Raw genomic sequence first — 22,542 nt, 5'->3', positions numbered from 1 at the left:
TGCTGTGGCCGGCTCGGGACACAGCTGTGCACAAAGAGACATGGCCCCCGCCCAGCCCAGGGGAGAGGAAGACCCCCAGAAAGGCAAGTCATAGATAAACCTCACAAAGGTAACTGCAAGTTCCTACAAGTTGGTGTTTACCAAGGAAACACAGCAGAGGTGGAACATGGGGGACCTGCTTGAGCTCTGGGGGTCAGTGAGGCCCCTCTGAGGTGGTGACACAGGCTAAGAAGGAAGGAAGAAAGGGAATAGTGTTCTAGGCAGAGGGAATAGTCTGTGCAAAGGTCCTGTGGGAGGAAAGGATGGCTGTGATTGAGGCTGGAAGGAGGGACGGGGGAGGAAGTGGGAGACAGGGCCCCACCTATCCTTAAAGGCAATTCCTCCAGGGGCTCTGCAGGGAACAGGGTACAAGCTGGGAGCACAGTCGGGGGTTGTGACAGAGCCTGGGTGAGAGCTGAGGGTGGCCCACGCTGGGGTGTCACCAGTGAAATGGCGAGAATGAACAAAGTCGGTGGGCATCTGGGAGGTACAATGGATAAGTCGCTGATGAGTCCAGGGTCTCTGCTTATTTACGGAAGAACAATGAATGAGCAGCGGGTACAGCAGGTTTCTAAACACAGTCCATTAATCCACTTAGTGGACTTTCAGGGAGCATGGCTGGGCACTGTGCCAGGCCCGGGGGACCCCAGGCCCAGGGGGGATGAGTCAGAGACGGGATTGGGGGTCCAGAGACTGGACGGGGGTCACATGGGGGAACTTGTGAGGCCAGTCCCCTCCCCTCGCTGGGTCTCGGCGTCCCCATCTCTGCAATGGGAGTAAGAGAAACCCCTGCTCCAGAAGAGGTATCCAAGTGACCCAAGGACTCTCCCTTGGCAGCGAGAAGGTGGGAGCACAGATGCGGGCTCGTCAGGGACGAGCCTCAAAACCATGCAAGTGAGAGGAGCCAGACACGGAAGGCCACACTGCACGGGACCGATTTATGGGAACTGCCCTGAGTCGGCTAATTCACAGGCAGAAAGTAGATGAGTGGCTGCCAAGGGCTGGATGGGAGGGGAATCTGCAGTCAATGGACACAGGAGCTCTTATGAAGGGATGAAGAAAAGTTCTGAAACCAATCTACAGAAATGACTGCACCACTTGGTGATGCTACTAGAAACCATTGCATTGTACGTTTAAAGGGGGTGCATTTTTCTGATCTGTAAAACATGCTTCAATAAAGATGTTGAAAAAGAAAAAGGAAGAAATGGCAAAAGGAAAAAGAAGTGAACAGAAGTGATGTGGTGCCTGGTACAGTGTCAAATGACTCAACTTCCTCTCGGAGGAAGAGAAGGTATCCAGCCTGTTCTTCCAGGTCTTTCCTGGGCCGGGAGGGCTGAGCAGCAAGTGGGCCCAGCGCCCTGAGGGGCTTGGGGGTGAGGTCCACGTGGCAGAAGTCCAATGGCGCTGGGCCATCACCCCACCATGGGTGGGTCTGGCGAGTTAAAAAGTTGCAACAAAATGTCATGGTTCTTGGCTTGGGTGGAATTTTATCAGCTCCACCATCAGCAGCTGATCTGAAGCTCTGCTGGGCAGTTATAGTGTCAAAGATTAATTTTGCAAAAGGAGGAAGTAAATTAATCATTTCCTATTTCACACAGGTGCAGGTGCTGTGTGGGAACGCAAGCCCTCTCCAGCCGAGACAATAAAGAACATCTAGTGGGGAGATATGCCATGTGGGTGTTCAATAGTCAACAGTTGGACAAGACTGATCAATGGGAACAGAGGTCAGCACAGTGGTTACCTCTGGGGGATACTGATTGGGAAGGTCCCTTGGGACCTTTTGGGAAATTCCTCTATCTTGACCTGAGTAATGGTTTCATGGGTACCTACTGATGCAAAAACTCACAAGGGTGAGCTCTTAAAACTTGGACACTTTCCATAGAGAAGTTTTTTAAAGTAAAAAAAAAAAAATTATAGGGACTGACATATCTTGTAAATGACACACACACTGATGGACAGATGAGGGATACAGCAAATCCAGGAGATGCGGTGAGGATATGGATGTTCTCCAATTCTTCCAACTTTTCTGGCATTTAAAAATTGGGATCGACACAAAAGGTCACATGCTGTATGATTCTATTTATATGAAATATCCAGAATAAGTATATCCAAAGAGACAGAAAGCAGATTAGCGGTTGTCGGGGGCTGTGGGGAGGGGATGGGGAATGACTGCTGACGGGCGTGGAGTTTCCCTTTGGGGCGATGAAAGTGCCTTGGAACCAGATAGAGGCAGTGGTTGCACAACATCGTAAATGTACAAAATGCCACGGAATTGTACACTTTAAGTGGTTAATTATATCTTATGTGAATCTCACTTCCATAAAAAAATAGGAAAGTTCAAGAGAACGTTTGGGTAGTAAGATTAATAATGATGTTTTCTTCCGAAAAAAGGAAGGAAGGAAGGAAGAGAAAAGACAGAAAGATTATCCCATGCAGTCTTCAAAGCGTGGTTTCTTTTCTTAAGTTTGTTCATTTGAATGAAAAGAAAATAGTTCAAAATTATCTCCCTAAAACATCCTTGTTACTTTGAGTCATCACTCTAAGCAAATACAATGAGACAGCTGGACGCTATTCACACACACAAGCAAAGGTCACAGAGACACCAGAAGGTTAACGGATGATCGTTCTCTCTGGTGGTGGAATCATACGCCATCTTAATTTGCTTCGTTATACTTGTTTATCGGTCCTGAAATGTTTGTAACGAACACATATTACTTTTATTAGGAGGAAAAAAGGACACACTCCAAAAAGCTGTTTTCATTTAGGAAAGCACACACCACCATGGCAGTCACAAGAGAGGGGACAAAAAAACTGCCAAAGGGGCTGGGTACCAGGGCAAGGCCATGGCCAGAGGGAAGGATGCTGGCAGGGCCAGCTGAGGCCGGAAAGAAAAGTGGGAGGTGGAGTCAGGAAAGGAATGAGAGAGGGGAGGGGGGACCCTGAGGGAGGGGGGGCCCTCTTGCCTTTCCTGCCCCACTCTCCCCATGCCCCCACTTCTCACCCCCAGCTGTGCCATCCCCAGCCCACCCTTGTCCCTCAGGTCTCAGGGGGACTGGCCCTCAGGTGGGTGGATCCCTTGGCTCTCAGAGGAGTGGCAGCCACGTCTGGGCCTGGGGACAGCAGTGGGGCCTGCCGGACCTTGACCTCTCTCGTGACCTGTCCACCCTCAGCCACCCACTCCTCTGGACCCTCGTCTTAGTCATGCCTGGAATGCAGATGAAATACAGACGCCCAGTTAAATTCAAATTTCAGATAAACAATGGATAATTTTATAATATTATTATATCCCAAGTAGTACATGGGATATAATTATACAAAAAAAAAATATTTGTGTTCTAAAATTCAAACTTAACTGGATACCCTATATTTTTATTTGCTAAATCTGGCAACCCCACCTGAGGGATGCCTCTGGGGTCAGCTCTGTCACTGACATAGTCCGCCCTGGCCCTCTCTGAACCTCAGTTTCTCCAGCTACAAAAACACATATAAACTCAACCGCACTGGGCTGTGGAGGGTTCAGAGAAGAGGGGGTCATCTTAGCAGCTCACAGGAGTGAGCACGGCTCCAGCGTGGCCCATGGTGCAGGATCCCCAGGAGAACCTTTGGGCTCAGGTCGGTTGTTATCCCCATGTTACAGGAGAGGAAACTGAGGCACAGAGAGGGAAAGTGATCTGCCCAGCCTGCATCTGAGTAGTGGCAATGGTAGGAGAAGTAAGGATGATGATGTTGATAATAATAGTGAACCCTGCACTGCAGCTGCATAATCTCATCGAATCTTTACAGCAGCCCAGCAGGTGGGGACAATCGCTCTTATCCTTTCAGAGGGAATCGCATGAACAGAGAGGTAAGGTGACTTGCTCAAGGTCACACAGTAAGTGGCAAACCTGGGATCCTAACCAGAGCCTGGATCCTGAGTCTGTGGTTCTCCTCCAGATGGGGCCCATAAGCTGCAGCAACTTTGTACCCGGGGTGGAGGAGCTGGTACTACCAGCAATAAGGAGGTTCCTCTTCAGTGCATCTCCACCTGGGCACTTTGACATTTGCGGCTGGATCATTCCGTGTACGGGGCTGTTCTGTGCACTGTAGGGTGTATAGCAGCGTCCCTGGACTCCACCACTAGATACCCGCCCACTGCATTCCCCAAGTTGTGACGGCTAAAAATGTCTCCAGATGTGACCACATGTCCCCTGGGGGCAGAATCACGCCCAGGTGAGAACCACGGGGTCAGACAAGCCCCTGGTCCTGAGCAGGGCTGGTGGCACAGGGGGCACCAGGGTGGGAGATGGGGCACTCACGCTCTGCAGCTTGGCCTCCGTGTCCACGATGTTCCTCTCCACCTGGTCGGCATTCTTCTGCAGCTGCTCAATCAGCTCTGACAGCTCCTTGTTAGAGACGCTGCAGGCGGAAGAAGGGAGGTAGGCCGAGGGCCAGAGGGCAAGGGCCGGGTCCCCACCAGCACCCAGCCTCCCAGGCTGTCCCCAGCCCCAGGCTTGGAGCAGAAGCTGTCCAGTGAGCCTCAGATGGAGCTTGGCTGTCCCCCCAGGGCAACGTCACTAAAGGCACAGAAAGGAGGCAGCACCTGGCAGGGAGTCAGCCCTCGCTCTGGCCATCGCTCTAATGCTTCTGTTTTACCATGCTGGTAGAGCACACTTACCCTTTTTTTCCACATTTTTTACTGAGATGTAAAATTCACCCTTTTAAAGTGTATAATTCAGTGGTTTTTAGTGTATTCACAAGGTTGTATAACCACCATCACTATGTAATTCCAGAATGTTTTCATCACCCCCAAAAAGAAACCCCGCATCGTTTAGTACTCACTCCTCACCATCCCGCCCTACGGCCCCTGGCGACCACGAATCCACTTTCTGTCTCTATGGATTTGCCTACTCCGGACATTTCATAGAAGTGGAATCCTACAATACGAGCGAGGCCTTTCATGTCTAACTTCTTTCACTTAACTATTTTTGAGGGTCATCCATGTTATAGCATGTGTCAGTGCTTCACTCCTTTTTATGGCTGCATAATACTCCACAGCTTGACTATCTCACATTTTACATATCCAGTCATCCACTGATAGACATTTGGGTTGTTTCCACCTATTGGTCATTACGGATCAGGCTGCTATGAACATTCGGGTACAAGTTTTTGTGTAAGCAGCATTTTTAAATACCTGACACTTTTAATCTACTCACTCTCTATATTTAAATAAATTTACTAAAAAAAGGAAATTGCTCTTCCCATTGCAAACATAAAACCAGAAGTCCTTGCCATCAATGGAGGTAACCACCAAAATAAATTCCACAGAAATAAAAGGATGGCATTAAGTTCTAGCCTGACACTAGGCCGCCTGCACACGTTGAAACTGAGCCTTGCCCTCACCTGCTTAAAAGCAGAGCTTGGCACATACTGCAGCCAAGTTAGAGCTGTGCTGGCACCAGGCTGAGACCTCCTGGGTGTTCTCAGAGCATGTGAGAGAGACCTGAGATCAGAACGGCTTTCTCACTTGGTGTTTCTGTGTTTCCTCCTGTCACATCTGTCTGCCTCCCCCGAAATCACACCACACACCACTCTGGCAAACACTACTGTGGGAGTGAAGACCTTGGCTTTGGACTCAGATGTGGGTTCTCGCTGTGCGACTTGGCCAAGCTGCTGTCCCTCTCTGTACCTCTGCTTCCCGCTGTCAGATGGACCTTTCCCAGTGGGGTGTTAGGGATGGGAGTGAGGTTATGCAGGCAAAGGGCTGGGCACCCAATAAATCTCACAAAGGTTCGAAGGTTCATGATTATAGTCGTTAAGGAGCCTTACTGATCCACCTCTGACTTTGTTTTCTTTAAACAAAGGAAGGAACAAAGACCAGAGAGGGAAAGCAACTTGGTTAATGTCACACAGCCAGCCAGCCAGCTGGCCAGCAACGGTCAAGATTAGTACTTAGATTAGATTAGTCCTCTAATCTCCATCAGAGACCTTTTATACTGGCTCCACAGTGCGGCCTGAGAAGCTAAGCACCCAGAAGCATCATTCTGCCCACACTCAAGCACTTACTATGTGCCAGGCCCAGTAATGCACACAGGCACAGCCACCCCCAGACTGGGAGGAAATCAGCATTTATAGAAATAGTCACGAGACTGAGGCAGGCATGACCAGGCAAGCCTCCTGACTAGCTTGGTAGGAATGGGGATGGTCAGTGAAGGCTTCCTAGAGGAGGTGGTGGTGGCTGGGTTCTGAAGGATGAAGAGGAGTTGGGGTTTGTGGGCAGAAGGCTCCGATGAAGAGAGGCCATAAAAGAGGCAGGTCCTGGGTGTGTCCCTTGGGGTGGGCCAGGGCAGGGCTCTTGACCGTCAAGCAGAGCGGGCAGCCAGCTCTTCAGAGTGGAATTCCTCAAATCAAGCCCTGGGACCCACCTATTGTGGCACGAAACATTCAGATTCCCAGGCACTAACCCAGAGCCTCTGAATCTGGATCTCCAGAGCTGGACCCAGGAAGCTATATTATTATTGCTACTGTTTTTACAGGTTCCCCAGGGGACCCTGATACCCTCCAGGGTTTGAGGTCCAATACCGCAGGTACTGCTGGCATGGGGGGAAGCTGGAGGGGGGTGGAAACAGGCATACAAACAGGAGCTGTGAGTCTGTCCAGCCACGTCCCAAACCTTGCCTGAGGGCCTGCTCTGTGCCAGGTCTGGACACACAGGAACTAGGGGGAAGAGGGGAGGGTCTTAGGGAATAAGACCCAGGCCACACTCTCTGCAAAGTCAACCGAGGAGGCAGCCTTTCCCAAAGTGGGGCCCCAGGAACCCCAGTCCTGTAAATCACTCCTGGAATGAAGGCTTTGTCAGTCTAGGCAGTTAGGAAAACCCAACTCCTCAATAAGTTCAGGAGCCAGTAAAGGCTCTGAGAAGTCCTGCAGTGGAGAAAGCTGGTATTCAGTGGAGCATCCAGGAAGGCTCAGAAGAGGGGACTGTGGGTGGAGGATCTGGGTAAGGAGGAATAACGCTGCCAGGTCATGGGCTGACCCCCACTGCCCCCCACCCTGGCTGCACTTCTGCCCTCAGCCCTACCCCAGCCACTGACCCCAGCCTGGCCTCAGCACTCAGACGTGTTGAGTCTCAACCCAATATTTAACCCATGACAGTTGGGGCCACCACTGGGAACCTGCAGTGTAGGTTAGGTGGAGGCCTCATCCCTGTCAGGTCCAACACAGCTCCACCTCCGGGCATGGGGCCAGCTCTCAACCAGCCCCTTCACTGGCTTGGGCAGGTTCGAGGAAAGTGCCTCCTGGACCCCACCCTGGCCAGCCCATTACTCCAGCTGAAGCCCAGCACTGGAAGGGGACACAGGGTGGGGGTGGGGGGGACAGCCAGCCCCAGGGACCTGGTGCTCCTGGTGGAGAACAAAGGACAGCTCAGTGGGAGCTGTGGTCAGACAGGCATGGGTTCCAAGTCCTGTTGGACCACTTACTGCTTGGACCATCCCAGGTAAGCACCTTACCCTCGAGGCGCCTCAGTCTCTCCATCTGTTGACTGGGGATGACCACAGAGTCACCATGGTAATTGGACACTTAGTGCACACGCTTCACCAGACATCAGACACGTTCACAGCATCCTCACCCTAAGCCCCTGGGGGAGGTTTGTGTGCCCCTTTACAGGTGAGGAAACCAGCAATTTTACTTGATAGATATCAAGAGAAATGAAAACATAGGTCCACACAAAAACTTGTACACAAATGTTCATAGCAGCACTATTCACAATAGGCAGAAAGTGGAAATAACACAAATGTTCAACTAATGAATAGATAAATGAAATGCAGGATATCCATACAACGGAATACAGCTCAGCCAAAAAAGGAATGAAACGCTAATACAGGCTACGGTATGGAGAAACCTGGAAACCATTAGGCTAAGTGAAAGAAGCCAGAATCAAACAGTCACAAAAGATCCACTTATATGAAATGTCTAGAATAGCTAGATTCCTCGAAGCAGAAAGTAGAGTAGTAGTCGCGAGGGGCTGGGATGGGGAGGAAGGAGAGCAAGTGCTAAAGGGTGTGGGTTTCTTTTTAAGGTGATGAAATGCTCTAAAATTGATTATGGTGATGGTTGTATAATTCTGTGAATATACTCAGAACGGCTGAATTGTACATTTTAAATGAGTGAATTATATGATATGTGAGTTATATCTCAATAAAGCTGTTATCGAAAACATTTGTAAGTGATAGGGGCTTGTTTCTTCTTCCCTCAACACCTCGAGTGGTCCCTGCCTTTTTATCCTGTTTTCCATGGAGGCTGGGCCAGCTCCGGGTTATGCCCAGCTGCCTGGAAGATGCTAGTTAAACACTCACAGAGGGATGACCACGTGCCCGGCTGGTGCTAAGCAAATCACATATAGTTAGCTCATTAATCCTACCACCCCCTGAAGTAGCACTGTTCTGAGTGCACAGAGCCATTAGATAACTTGACCACAGTCTCACTGCCAGAAAGCAGGGTGGAGCTGGGATTCCAATCCAGGCCTCTGGAGAACAGTCTCAGCACTTTTGCCTTTTGGGTTTGGAGTCCTGAATGAGTGGCCCCAAAGGGTCCTGCATTCCTCCTGCCATCTAGCTGGCCATGGGAGCAAACGTGTGTCCTCTTGAGAGCTGCAGAGCCGCACACCAGGAGTAGAGGAATGTGGGCGGGTTGGGAACCCGCAGAGAGGGGGTGCAGATCCCAAGAGGGCTGGGAACTGGCTGGGCCGGTCCAGCTTTTCATCTGGCTAATGATCCGCACCAGGGTGCTGTCAGCCCCCCCAACTGATGGAGGCCCAGATACAGCCCCTCCCTAGCAACCTCTTCTGAGCCTGGTCCCACCCACGGAGATGAAAATCTCCTGGCTGAGCCAGGAGAGCCGAGGTGCCCCCAGCCACCCAGAGAAGGGACGGGACCAGGGAAGCGGCTCTAAGTGACAGGCTGAGAGAGGGACATGCCCAGCCTCCCTCCACTTACTCAGAAGTTTAACATGGACACAGGGGCTGCGGGCAGTGACCATGGGCACTGGTAGCTGCATCCGAAGTCATCCAGCCCCACCTGCTCATTACATACGTGAGCAAACTGAGGCCCTCAGAAGCGAACGCACCCACCCAAGGTCACACGGTGGGCAGCCAGTGTCCTTAGTCAGACAGGGTTCAAATCCATTTGTGTAACCTTAGAGGAGGTACTTTACATTTCTGGGCCTCGGTTTTACCATCTGTCAAATGGGCAAGATACATCCTATCTAGGTAAGTGAGGTGGGCAGGGAGGGTCAGGGTCACTTCTGGAAACACCAGAATCTCAAGCTTCAAAGACCACTTTGGGGTTCAAGGACTGAGCTGGAGGTTGGGAGCAGCCTCTGGGGGCCCATAAGCAGATTAGACATCATGTAAGCTCAAGAGTGGAGTGTCACCGGTTTTACCAGCGCCTAAAACAGTGCCTGGCACACAGGAGACACTCAACAAATACTTATGCTGTACAGCAGAAACTAACAACATGGTAAATCAACTACACTCCAATAAAAAATAAGAAAACAAAACCAAATATCCATTCTAATCACCTAGCGCAGGGGCCCCATAAATGGTGACAAAGACTATTCATGAAACACCTATTCATTGCACTTTTACTCCCTGCAGGGCTTGCCATTCAAATGAGACTGAGCCCTTACACTGCTCCCTGATCTGTGCATGGGGCTCTGCCTGTGGACCCCCTTTCTCTTCTGGGAACCCCTTCTTGCCAGTGGCGCCTGGTCCTGTAAAATAGGTTCCTTCTAAAAAAACAGTAACTTGGGGGCTTCCCCGGTGGTGCAGTGGTTAAGAATCCACCTGCCAATGCAGGGGACACGGGTTCAATCCCTGGTCTGGGAAGATCCCACATGCCGCGGAGCAACTAAGCCCGTTGTGCCACAACTACTGAGCCTGCGCTCTAGAGCCTGTGTGCCACACCTACTGAAGCCCGTGCACCACAACAAAGAGTAGCCCCTGCTCGCCGCAGCTAGAGAAAGCCTGCAAGCAGCAATGAAGACCCAACACAGCCATAAATAAATAAATAAATAAAATTTTTTTAAATAAATAAAAATTTTAAAATAGAAGTAAATGTTAAAAAAATTCTTATAAAAATAAATAAAAATAAAAATCAGTAACTTCACAGCGCTGGGGACGGCAAGGTGAACAACGCCAGGGAGAAGGTGCGTCTACATGGAGGACACGGCACTCTCTCGGAATCCTCCTCAATAACGCAAAACCTCCATGTCATCGCTGGGAGCCAGCAGACAAACGCAAATTGAGGGACGGTCTACAAAACACCTGACCAGACCTCTTCAAAAGTATCAAGGTCACAAAAGACCAGACTAAGGGTTAGACGACAGACCTGACGACTAAATGCAACCTGGGGTCCTGGAACACAAAGAGGGCATCGGGGGGAACTGGGGAGGCAGAACAAAGTTCATAGCTCAGTTTTCTACAAAAAGGTTCCTTCTAGATTTCCAGGTTTTCCAGCAAAATCCTATAGGAATGGATGCTTCTGGGTGATGGTGTGTCCAGGATGCCCACCCGGACAAGTAGGGCAGTGGGTGCTGTGGCCTGACACCCCATCTGGTAAAAGCTGACGGGGACCCAAGACTAGGCTGTCCCCAGAAACAGCCCTCTCAGCCCAGCCCAGTCTGCAGTCAGGGGATGCGAGTGGGTTTCAAAAGCCAGGTATGGTCACACCCAGCAGACTGGGTCTGTTTCTCCAGAGAACCTGCCTTTGTTTTCTTTTCCAGGGCTGAGGAAGTTGGAGTCTGGCGAGGGTCCAGGTCCCATCTAAGGCACAACAAGGGGTCCCATTTACTTGGCCTGGTCTGCGTATGAGACTCCTGGTAAGAGGAGGGAAAACGGGGTGCAGGCCACCCGGGGGGCTGCCTCAGAGCCCCGGGGTGGGTTTGAGGACACTCGGGGACAAACAGTTGCTTTCTGGGTCTGAGCCCACAGGCACCAGCCTGGAACAGACGTCTCTTTGTATCTCAGGATGTACTCTGAGTGTTGGAACTGTGGGGAGACGGCCTGGGAGCCTCAAGTGGCATCGGGTATGCTCTCTCCGTCACCGGGAGTTAGAAACTCAATAACCACAGCCCGACCTGCTTTGCAGGTGGCCACTCACAGCCCAAGAGGTCAGCTGCAGAGTGGGGAGCTGGGGCTGGAACCCAGTGCTGTGATGTCCAGGGGGCAGCCCAGGACAGCCTGTGGTCTGGTCAGCGGGCCAGCAGGGATGCCAACTAGAGAAGTGAGGACAGAGGTGGCACTCCAGGTCACCCAGACTCTGCAGATGCTCCATATGGAGCAAAAAGAAAGAGAATACAGGCGTCTCAGAGGACCCTCAGCCCCACCCACCACTAGTCACTTCTTCTTGCTATAGTTTGTGTGGGGAGCCCCTGGCCCTTTCCCACGATATAGCTGTACTGCAGTATAACCTAGTGGTTAAGCACCCAGACCAATGGCAGGCAGCCTAGATTCAGATCCTGACACAGTCCTTGTTAAACTGTCAGTTACTTAGCCTTTCTGAGCCTCAGGTTCCCATCTGTCACTGGGGGTCATGGCAGTCCACACCCCTCAGGGCTGGGGCAGTTAATTGAGAGAGCAGATAGAGGACTTCCCTAGTGGCAGAGTGGTTAAGAATCCACCTGCCAATGCAGGGGACATGCGTTCGAGCCCTGGTCTGGGAAGATCCCACAGCAACTAAGCCTGTGCTGAGCCTGCGCTCTAGAGCCCATGAGCCACAACTACTGAGCCTGCATGCCACAACTACTGAAGCCCGTGCGCCTAGAGCCCGAGCTCTGCAACAAGAGAAGCCACTGCAATGAGAAGCCCACGCATCGCGACAAAGAGTAGCCCCAGTTCGCCGTAACTAGAGAAAGCCTGCATGTAGCAACGAAGACCCAACACAGCCAAAAATAAATAAATACATTTATAAAAAAAAAGAGAGAGAAAGAGGGGATACAAAGTGCTGCCTTGGAGGAAGCCCGGGGTTCTCTGCTTCCACCCCGAGTCACCACCCAGGGATTTGGGCTCCTTTTAAGGAGCAGATAAAGGCCAGCAGCTAAGGCTCCATGTGAGAACCCACGGGTACGGAGAGCTAAAAAAAGACCCCGGGCCACCCACACCATCCACACCGATGCTTGTGCAAGCCCAGACGCACTCTGCTTCCACCTTGTGGATGTCACCTCGCCCGGGCGTGGAGAATTCACAAGTAACCTCAATATTTGGAAATGTCTCCTCCGACTCCTGCAGGGAGAGGCCATGCACGTATACGGGTAATGAGGCTGCAAGGAGGATGCGGCTCCCAGGCCCAACCACCTTGAGTTTGGACTAAGGATCAGGTCACTAGGTTTGGGGATTTGAGAGGTTCAGGGTGTTTCTACCATGAGTTTTGCTGCTCTGAGAACTCTCCCCTGTCTGCATCCGGGAAACCACAGGACGGAAGGGTGGGGAGGCCTCATCTACCAGGTCGTTAAAGCAGAACCCCAAGAACCACCCCAGATCCCTGCCTCTCCCTCTCCTGCTTCCACCTAGGAACAGAGCCCTGTGCTCCCATCCTCTCTCGGGCCCTAAGGTCTTCACCTTGATCAAGCGCATCACCTCTCACCTGGACCAATGCCAATAGCCACACGCAACCATCTCCTTGCACCCTGACTCTCGCTGCCCCCAGCCAGCTTCGGCACATTTATCAGAGATCTTTCAACGATGCAACCAGATCTCGCCATTGTCCGGCCTCAAACTTGCCAATGCTCCCAAACACTCTCAGAAGAGAGCTCGCTCTCCTGCCCAGGACCTGCCTCTCCCGCCCCAACCTTTGCTGCCTTTAGCTCTCCCTCTCCTGGTCACCCTGCACCAACTGGCCCATTCCTCTCCATCCTGCCTGCAGGGAGGGAAACTGAGTCAGCCTGGACCAGGGAAAGAACGTAGACTGAGTTTGGGCTCGGGCAGGTTCCTTAGTCTCTCTGTGCCCCGGTTTTCTCATCTGCAAAAGAATCAGCCCCACCCAGAGGGTTGAGACAATTCAAGGAGATGATTCTTGTAAAGCACTCTGGACCTTGGACGTGGCTGTCACACCACAAGGATTCAGGTTTGTTTCACCTGCCTACCCTTAATTTCCTCGTCCGCACAATCAGGTTATTGCATCTACTGACCGGGTAGCAAACAGAAGCGGGTGGGGTCGGCACTATGTTACTTTGCTTTCAAGGCCATCGCTGCCCAATAAAAACAGAATATGAGTATATTTGTAGTTAAGTCTTCCTAGTAGCCACATGAAAAACATAAAAAGAAACAGATGAACTTAACTTTTATACACTATTTTATTTAACCACATATAGCTAAAATGTTATTTTGACAGCTAGTGAATAGAACATTATTAGTGAGATAGTTTACATTCTTTTTTTCATAGTAAGTTCCTCAATGTCTGGCATGTGGTGTACACTTGCAGGACATCTCAGTTTGTTCTAAGCACATCTCATGTGGCTGGTGGTTAACAAATAGGACAGCACAGTTCTGGGTGGTTCTGGGGCCTCTGGACCGCTTTGCTCTAAGCCCATAGTGACTGCAGCCCATCAGTTCTGCCATAATGAAGCTGATAGATGCTCAGAGCATCTATCCACTTCACTTAGTGCCTGGTACCTAGGGACATGTAATAAAAGGTGCTTTCCTGCCACTCTCCCACCAGACCCACACAGGCTGGCCAGACACCTGCCCAAGGCCAGGTCTCATCTATGGGTCTCTGGCTGCCTGACTTCAAAACAATCCAGGGCTCCCAGCTGTGCCCATCAGAGCATGGTGCCTGGTTGTGCAGTGCCAAGGCACACAGACCACAGCCCCACACCCTTTCCCAGGCCACTGGAGCTGTAGCATCCTTGCCCATGGCCATGGGGCAGAGCCAGGGGCACGTGACCTGCTCCAGCCATCCCTCCCTCCTGCCTGAGAGAACAGCCTCTTTCCTGACCTGCCACTCCAGGGAACAGCTCACACCCCAGACACCACGGAGAGGCCACAGCTCTGCCATAACCCCCACCCCGTCGGTCACAGCCCAACTTGCTTTCTCTTTCCAGGTGTCGAGATGGGAACTGGCAGGTTAAGAGTGTGTCTGATGGGGACGGCCCTTCCTCCCTGGCCAGGGCCACCTCACCTTCCAGGCCTGAGTCAATCCCCATGTTCTGGCCCTTGATCATGTCCATGGTTCCTCCCTTTTGGGGTTAATTCTGTCTCTGTAGGTGCCAGCGGGGAGGATCAGTCTCGGAATGCCTGGAATGCACAGGAGCCCACACCTCTCCCAGGAACCAGCCTCCCCAGCCTCGCCCCTCCTAGAGCCCAGAGAAGGGGTCTGGCCTCCTACTTGCCATGTAGGCAGGCTGCCTCCAGGGCCAGCCAGGCCCTAAGCGGCTCCCAGGCAACTTCCAAGCTCATCTTGGGGGCTAGGTGGCTCCCAGCCTCCACCTCCCTTAAACACTGCCTGGCTGAGAGAGCGAAGGCTATCACTCCAGGACACCTGCCCTGCCCCTGCCACAAAGGCACACACAGTAGGTGCAAGAAATGATCGCTGAATATGAACAACCAAACACTGAGAGGACGCACTAGATGCCCATCACCCACTCAGCCCTTTCCTGCAACATCTGCTGAAATCTCGCAGCCCTGGGAGAAGGGCACCCTTATAGTAATTGGGGCGCTTTTCTTAATTCCGTGTATTACGTTATAAACTTTTGGACGAAAACGATTTACTCATCTCTTGGGTTGGCCCTTCTGTAGCCTTTAATTCGAGGCCTTGCACAGGCTTGGGGCTCAATAAATAGGTATTGAATTGAGCAGACATTTTATAGCACGTAAACAATTCTTATCTCTCCATTTTCCAGATGAAGATAATTGAGGCTCAAACGGGTTAAGAAAACTGCCCAAGGCCACACAGTTGAAAAGTGATAACGCCAAGATTTGAACAGGTGCCAGAGCCATCTCCTCAGAACATGGGGGATGTCAATACTATTCCACAAAGTGACAGGAGATACTGGGGAGGCGGGACAAAGCAGCAAGGCGTGCACCACCCAGGGGAGCGTGATGATTTACATCTTGTTGGCATCTTTATCAGTATAATTAAACCCAGTGGTTGAGTAACAATCAGTGGTGGTAGCTGAGGGTGAGTCATTCTCCTAAGATGTCACCACAAGGGGCTCCCAGCCTGTCCCTCTGAACGGGCCATTGCGGGGAAGGAAATGGTATGAAGAAACGACACGCAGTCCTGCTTTGATCCTAACAGCCCATCATCAAGGCTGGTACTATTATTGCTTGCAGTGCAGATAAAGAAGCTGAGCCTGGGGAGGAAGGGAGAATTCCCTGGAGCCAGAAGGTCAGCGTTTATGCTGGTGACTGCTGCCACCCCCCGCCAGTTTTTCAGATCGTCAATATTTCTAGATATTCAGTAATTGCTGAATAAATTTTCACCCCCACCCCCAAATCCTTGTCCTCTCTCTGCCCCTCTTACAGGCCCTGGGGAATAAGTCCTTCTCCATTACCAAGTCATGCCACAACTACTGAAGCCTGTGTGCCTAGAGCCCATGTTCCGCAACAAGAAAAGTCACTGCAATGAGAAGCCCGCACACCGTAACGAAGAGTAGACTCCACTCACTGCAACTAGAGAAAAGCCCGCATGTGGCAACAAAGACCCAATGCAGCCAAAAATAAATAAATAAATAAATAAAATGTTTGCTCAATTCAACACCTATTTACTGAGCCCCAAGCCTATGCAAGGCCTGGAATTAAGGGCTATGAAAGAGCCCCCACCAAAAGATAAGTAAGTCCTTATTGTCCAGAAGTTTATGGTCTAATAGGCAGGATTAAGAAAAGCACCCCAATAACTGTAATTCTAAAGATTCAGATTGCCTGGGTCAGGGTATTTTCATCCATTCTGCCCCATTTAGGCCTTGTATCCTAACTTGATTGTGAAAATACAGCTCAGTCCAATAAAATGCAGGGAAAGAGCAAGAAGGAAACAAAGAGAAAGCATGATAATAGGAAATACAAAATAATATGGCAGCAGTAGGTCCAAACACATCATTCATTACAATAAATGTGCATGAGTTAAATTCACCTGCTAAAAGATAAGACTCTCAGGTGAGAACAGGAAGACAAAAAAAAAAGCCAGCTCTATGCCATTTTATAAGGCATGTACCTAAAACAAAATAACACAGGAAGGTTGAGAATAAAAGAAGAGAGTGCGACAGACTAGGCAACTGCTGCTTTAGCTCTTTTAAAGGAAGAGCAAGGTGCATATAACTCTATGGACAAGTTATATTGCTCATATACTTAAGGCAATCAGTGAAAACATGGGATTTGATGGCTGCACATCAAAAGACTGAAGTCTGGGCCCTGCTTCACTGATTCTGACTTAACTGGTCTGCAACAGGACCTGGGCATCACCTTCAAAGCTCAGATGATTCTAACGTGCAGGCAGGGCTGGGAACAAGGGAATGAACCACAGTCTTGTGTTACAGGGTTAGGGGAGCAGATTGAGGAAGAATCCCCAGGTCTCTGCAGGAAGGAAGTCTTGTAGAAAGCAATACCCAGGAAGCACCCAACAAATACCAGATTGACTGGTCAACTGACTGATAGGCTCCCTACTAGAAACTTCCATGGTAATTAGCTGGGTGTGGAGGAATTTACTGTCTATAAATCCTGGGGAAGTAGGTTCTAAAGTGAGAGGGCTGCTGGTGTAGTAACTCCGGCTCCGTTTCATGGCCCAATCTGTTTCTGCCCAGGGAAGACCTCCCCAAAAGTGTGTGCTTTGGGGCTTTCATTACAGACACACACACAGAAGTTCAAGCCACTTTGGGTAACACCAAGGCGTGTCTTGGAGATTTCTGCAAGGTTTAAATGGGGCTCAAGCCAATCTCAACACTCCCGGTTGTTACGACGTCATTCCGGGTTTGAGACCAGTGGACAAGGAGTACTGGCCTTGGTTTATGAAGCACCTACTATGTGCCTGATGCTTCACACATGTCACGTCCAGTTCTCTCCATTATCCTACACACCTCTGATTTGCAGATTCAAAACAGACCTCCCACCACTGCTTACTGAGCACCTGCTGTGTGCTAGGCATTGTTCCAGGGATGTGGCAGTGACCACACAGCCTGCAAAGCCCCTGCCTTCATGAAGCCCAGAGTGGGGCAGGAATGTGGCCAGCAGCACAGCTGACAAGAGGCACAGCTGGACCTGGAAGTCAGGTCTGCATCTCCCAAACCCAGGCTGTTTCTATTCTACCCACCAAGCCCTCCATCCCTGCCTTTAGCTTCAGCTTCCCTCTCAGTAACATGGGGGTTTTGTTGCCCAGTTTACAGTTGAGAAGAGTCAAGCTCCTTATCCGGAGCAGCAGGACTGCAGCCCTCTCTGTTCTTGGTGGCATAAACTCAGAATCCTTCCTCAACCTTCAACTAGAACCAAAAAGTCTCCACGCCCAGGATGGAGAAGTGAAAACCTTAAAAGCCATGAGTCTGAAATCTGAGCCCAGGCTGCTGGCGCAGCAAAGAATTCTGCACGTGACTGTTTTACTGCAGCTGCTCAGCCTTCCAGGGTCAGCAGGCCTTGATGGGGTGGAGCTACTGGCCAGCGAGCAGCCCATTGTGCATTTATCATATAAGACCTGACAAACCCTCTGCCCAGGAAAGGATGGGCTGGCGACCAGCTGGGACACCCTACCAGCCAGCTCGCCTGCTCCCAGCTCATAGCAGCTGAGACTCTGAAACTCTGAGCCTCACCTGGAAAAGACAGATGAGGGTAATATATTCTAAGAAAGACAATACAGTCATAATTTAGGGAGGTTGTTCCAAGCTAGGACTCAACCTCAGAGGCTGTCATGTGTTCACACCTTTCCCAGTTCCCATCCTGTTGTCCCCTCCCCCACTTCTGAGACTCTCCCTTTGTGTCTCTCCATCCAGAAACCTCTGGCTTGTCCTCCATTTTTTAAAAAGATAAATAAATAAATTTATTTATTTATTTAATTTTTGGCTGTGCTGGGTCTTCACTGCTGCACATGGGCTTTCTCTAGCTGCGGTGAGCAGGGGCCACTCTTTGTTGTGGTTTATGGGCTTCTCATTGCAGTGGCTTCTCTTGTTGCGGAGCACGGGCTCTAGGTGCACGGGCGTCAGTAGTTGTGGCACGCGGGCTCAGTAGTTGTGGCACATGGGCTCTAGAGCGCAGGCTCAGTAGTTGTGGTGCACGGGCTTAGTCGCTCCGCGGCATGTGGGATCTTCCCAGACCAGGGCTTGAACCCGTGTCCCTTGAATTGGCAGGCGGATTCTTAACCACCGTGCCAAGGAAGCCCTTGCAGCCTGTTTATGGAGCACACAGAAGATGGGGGATGGGACAGGGGACTCTCTGCTCAGGCCCTCCCATGCAGGAAAGGGAAGGGCTCCACCTGCCTGGAGGCAGGAAGGGGCACCTGGGGCCTCCCTCCCCAGGCTTAGGAGGATGGAAGACAGAAGACCCATCAAAAGCAGAGAGAACAAAGACCAAGGACCATTTCTGTCTTCGCACTCCTGAGACAGGCTGGGGCAGGCAGGCTGGGGCAGGCAGGCTGGGAGAGTGGCAGGTGGCACTGGCAACGCCCCGCACAGCCCTGCCTAGAGCAGAGAGGAGCTGGGACTCCTGGGTCCTCCTCCCTTGACAAAGAGCCTTGGAAACGCTCCCAAAGGCAGCTTCTCCCCCAGCCCCCAGGGCCCTCCAGAGGTCCCTCACCCTCCTTAGAGTGTTGCCTAAAAGGTATGAATTGAGCTCAGCCTCTCCCCACAAAACTCCCTGCTCCCAGATGAGTGCCCTGACCATGCCTGAAATGCCACCATTAGCAGCCATTGTTCTGTTCTGAATCTAATTTACTAGGTCTCGTTCCTTCTGCCAAGCGAACTGGGCAAGTGAGGGCAAAGCCAGAGAGAGGAGAGGCAGAAAGGGCTGCTGGGCGGAGTCAGGGATACAAAACCCAATGACTCCACCATCTGGCCTGCAGCAGTCCCAGAGACAGCTGCCACCAGCCCCAAGTACAGGTGGGGAGACCTAGTTTCCCTCCCCAGGGGCCCTGAGCCCCCCGCATCAGCCATTTGTGAGCTGTGAGCCCAAGGTGAGTGCCTTTACTATTGGCCTCAGTGTTACCCTCTGTGAAATGGGACACCACCACCAGCCTGGCAGGCTTGGTGTCAGAATGAGATGCTATAACGTCCATGGCCATGCTGGGAGCACAGTAGGTGTTGAGAAATGGCTGCGTGGACCACTCGGTCCTGGTCACCCACATGGTGGGAGGTGGGCTTTGCTGACAGGGCCCTCCCCCAAACTGTTCAAGCTTTCCAGCTTCACTGATCAGTGCATGAGTGTCTCTCCATGTGTCTTCTTTTTTTTTTTGGCTGTGCTGCGCGGCATGTGGGAGATTAGTTCCGTGACCAGGGATTGAACCCATGCCCCCTGAATTGGAAGCCCAGAGTCTTAACCATTGGACCGCCAGGGAAGTTTCTCCATGTATCTTCTTTTTTTAAAAAATATTTTATTTATTTATTTTGTTGCATCAGGTCTTAGTTGTGACACAGGGGCTCCTTTGTTACGGCTCGCTGGCTCCTTAGTTGTGGCATGCGAACTCTTAGTTGCGGCATGCATGTGGGCTCTAGTTCCCTGATCAGGGATTGAACCCGGGTACCCTACATTGGGAGCTCAGAGTCTTAACCGCTGCGCCACCAGGGAAGTCCCCCTCCATGTGTCTTCTTAAGTGGGGGTCCATGTGAATGCTGGGGTGATTTGAATGAGAGTCAGCTGACCTCCTGCCCCACTTGGGCTGTAGCCTCCACAGCTGGAAGAAGACCAGCTGCCTGGTCACCTCTGGTCTTAGCACCATTCTCATCTTTAACAGCAGTGTGTGATTACCAGTATTGGCTGCCATGATTTACTGAGCACTCACTGTAAGCCCTGGTCTGGGGCTGGGCCCATCACATGCATTATCTTGCTTGATCCACTAGTGACCTCACCAGCTGGGTGTTCCTGCATCACTCCCATTTCACAGATGAGGAAACTGAGACTCAGAGGTGTTACCTGATCTGCCCAAGGTCACACAGCTTAGGAGAGACAGAGCTGGGGCTTCAACTCAAACCTGGATGGCATCAGACTCTATGCTTTTAACCACCGAGAGGCCCAGGGTACCCCAGCTGGCTTCCAGGAGGACACGCAGCTCTTTCACCAGTCTCCAAAGCCTTGGGCCCTGCCTCCCACATAGGGCACCCCCCCCCCATTAAGACTGGGCCATTCTTGCAGGACTGTGCCCAGGTGAGGTCAGGAAGCGAGCCGAGGCTGTTGGGTGCTTAGTGGGGCCCAGGCCTGTGTGGAGGGGCAAAATTAGCCCCATTTTACAGATAGGGAAGCTGAAGCTCACCATGAGGCCAAATTTGTTTGCCAAAATCAAACACAGGCAGAATTCAGTCTAACTCCAGAACTGGATCTAACCACTCCATTTCTCCCAATGACAGGGCAGACACCTCCCCAGGAAGTCCTCCCTGATAGCCCAGGTCTCCCCGTAACCCTGACAGCCCTCACTTCAGACCAGTCAGGGAGCACCAGAGCCATCGGGCTGGAGACCTCGTCTGTCCATCTCTACATCCTCCCGCACCAGGCTCCCATCACCACCACGACACAGTCCTGTAACCATACTAGTAATTAAGCAAAATTCCATCAAGTGCAGAGAGACTGTCAATGTCTCTTCCACATCCACCCCCACCGCCTGGGAATGGTACCCCCTGAGTTGTGCAGTGCACTGCCTGTCCATCATGGCATCCAGCCCAATCCCAGACACATAGTAGGTGCCTATTCGAATTTATTCAATAGTTATAATCATCATAGCTGCCGTGGACTGAGGCTTCCTATAATTCTCAACCCTTCCCTGCATTATTTCATTTAATCCTCATGCCAATATCACCAGGCAGGTACTACTTTTATGCCCATTCTACAGGTGAGAAAACAGAGGCTCAGAGAGGCCAAGCAGCTCTCTCTAGGTCGCACAGCCGGGAAGCAGGGGCTGGCTGGAGCTGAACTCTCAGCCACAAAGCAGGGCGGTAGGACCAGGGCCCCTGCTGAGCTGGAGACTATCCTCAGTGACCTGCACCATCAGGCCTGACCCTGTCATTAGTTCAGGTGTGCACACCAGTTCCCATACCTGTCATTAGGAACCAGGGCAATGAGAGCAGCTGAGTTCACACCCAGTTTCAGCTGCTAAAAGGCTGACAAACAGGGAGGGGTGGTTTTCTCCAAGGGGGCTCTCCATTCACTAATTTCTGTTCACTTGCGCAGTCCAAAGCCCGTGACTGCTGGGTGTGAAGGTCGCAAGTCCTGGTTCCTGGATCCCCTTTGCTGGGGACAGGGATGCTGACCCTCAGGCTGGGTAATTCCTATGTGCTGGGGGCATTCTCTCCATTGTTACATGTGCTCCTCCCAGCAACTCTATGCAGAAGATATTAGCACCATCCCTGCTTTGCAGACAAGGAAACTGAGGCTCAGAGAGGTTTCTGCCCACAGCAGATGTAGCAGAGCTGGGACCAGAGGTGAGGAGCTCCTAGCCTCCTCAATGCTGAATCTCACTGGCAACCCCGCCCGCCTTCCCCCAGACAGAGGAGGAGGGCCCCAGAAAACTCAGGGTGCAAGAATAACTTGGGGGTCAGCACCCTGTGACCAGCAACCACATCTTAGAGTTACAGGTACAGGGCTATGCACTCGGTAACACTCAAGAGATTCTTGTTGACAGAATTGGGCAAGAGGCAACCCCCCACCCCACAATCTGGTCCATGAACTTGTCCCCACCAAGGGGAAGGGGCAGAGGGACATGCTGGGCTTGTACGACCATGGGCACCTGGCTCCTACCCAGGGCTGTGACTGTGTGGGGCCACGGGGGTGTGATGGAAGAGTCTCTCACCCCATCTTGGGGAGAGAATCAGAAAGGCTTCCTGGAGAAAGAGATCTCTAAGCTGAGATCAGTCATTCAGCCAGGGGCAGAGGGTGGCTGCTTTGGGCCAGGAGTATTGAGAGGGGCAGGACCTGTGTCCTTCCCACCCTGAGTCCCTGAAGCTGTAAAGGATGGGAATTCCTTCCTTCCTACCCTCTGCTGGGAAGGCCAAGACCCTCCCAGCTTGTCTGGATTCATTATAACTTTTGTTAGGTCCAAGCCCAGCCCTTGGGGAACTGGATGGATGGAGAGCTGGAGGAAGGGGGAGCTTGAGGGATGGGGGAGGCAGAGGGCAGGGCGAGGCTGGCCCATCTCCTGGTGCGTGGGTGTGTGCGTGTGTGAAGGACTGGAGGGGCCCCAGTCTTGGTGGGGGGAGAACAGAATAGTCCTCCGTGCCTGGCACGGAGCATTTGATTGTGCAACGTCTGAAAGAACATTTCAGGGACTGGACGGGACCCCAGCTGGGTTTGAGAGCCAGCTGGACTCAGCCACAGAGGAACAGCCCATTCCCTGGGGATGTGAAAGACCAGGG

General features: G+C 51.6%; 1 protein-coding gene across 6 annotated transcripts in view; it reads right to left on the bottom strand.

Moving 5' to 3' along the window:
- PPL (periplakin) overlaps positions 1-22,542 on the bottom strand; it is a 66,899-nt gene that overhangs the window by 28,531 nt on the left and 15,826 nt on the right. For all 6 annotated transcript variants that reach the window (XM_067706735.1, XM_067706738.1, XM_067706736.1 and 3 more), the window contains one exon: positions 4,335-4,434. In XM_067706735.1, coding sequence (XP_067562836.1) covers positions 4,335-4,434 — 100 coding nt within the window. The remainder of the gene's footprint in view (positions 1-4,334; positions 4,435-22,542) is intronic.

This window comes from Pseudorca crassidens, chromosome 15 (genome assembly GCF_039906515.1).
Source record: "Pseudorca crassidens isolate mPseCra1 chromosome 15, mPseCra1.hap1, whole genome shotgun sequence".
Classification (NCBI taxonomy): Eukaryota; Metazoa; Chordata; class Mammalia; order Artiodactyla; family Delphinidae; genus Pseudorca; species Pseudorca crassidens.
The sequence above is the reverse complement of the archived record's forward strand: the minus strand, read 5'-3'. Positions and strand labels throughout refer to the sequence as shown.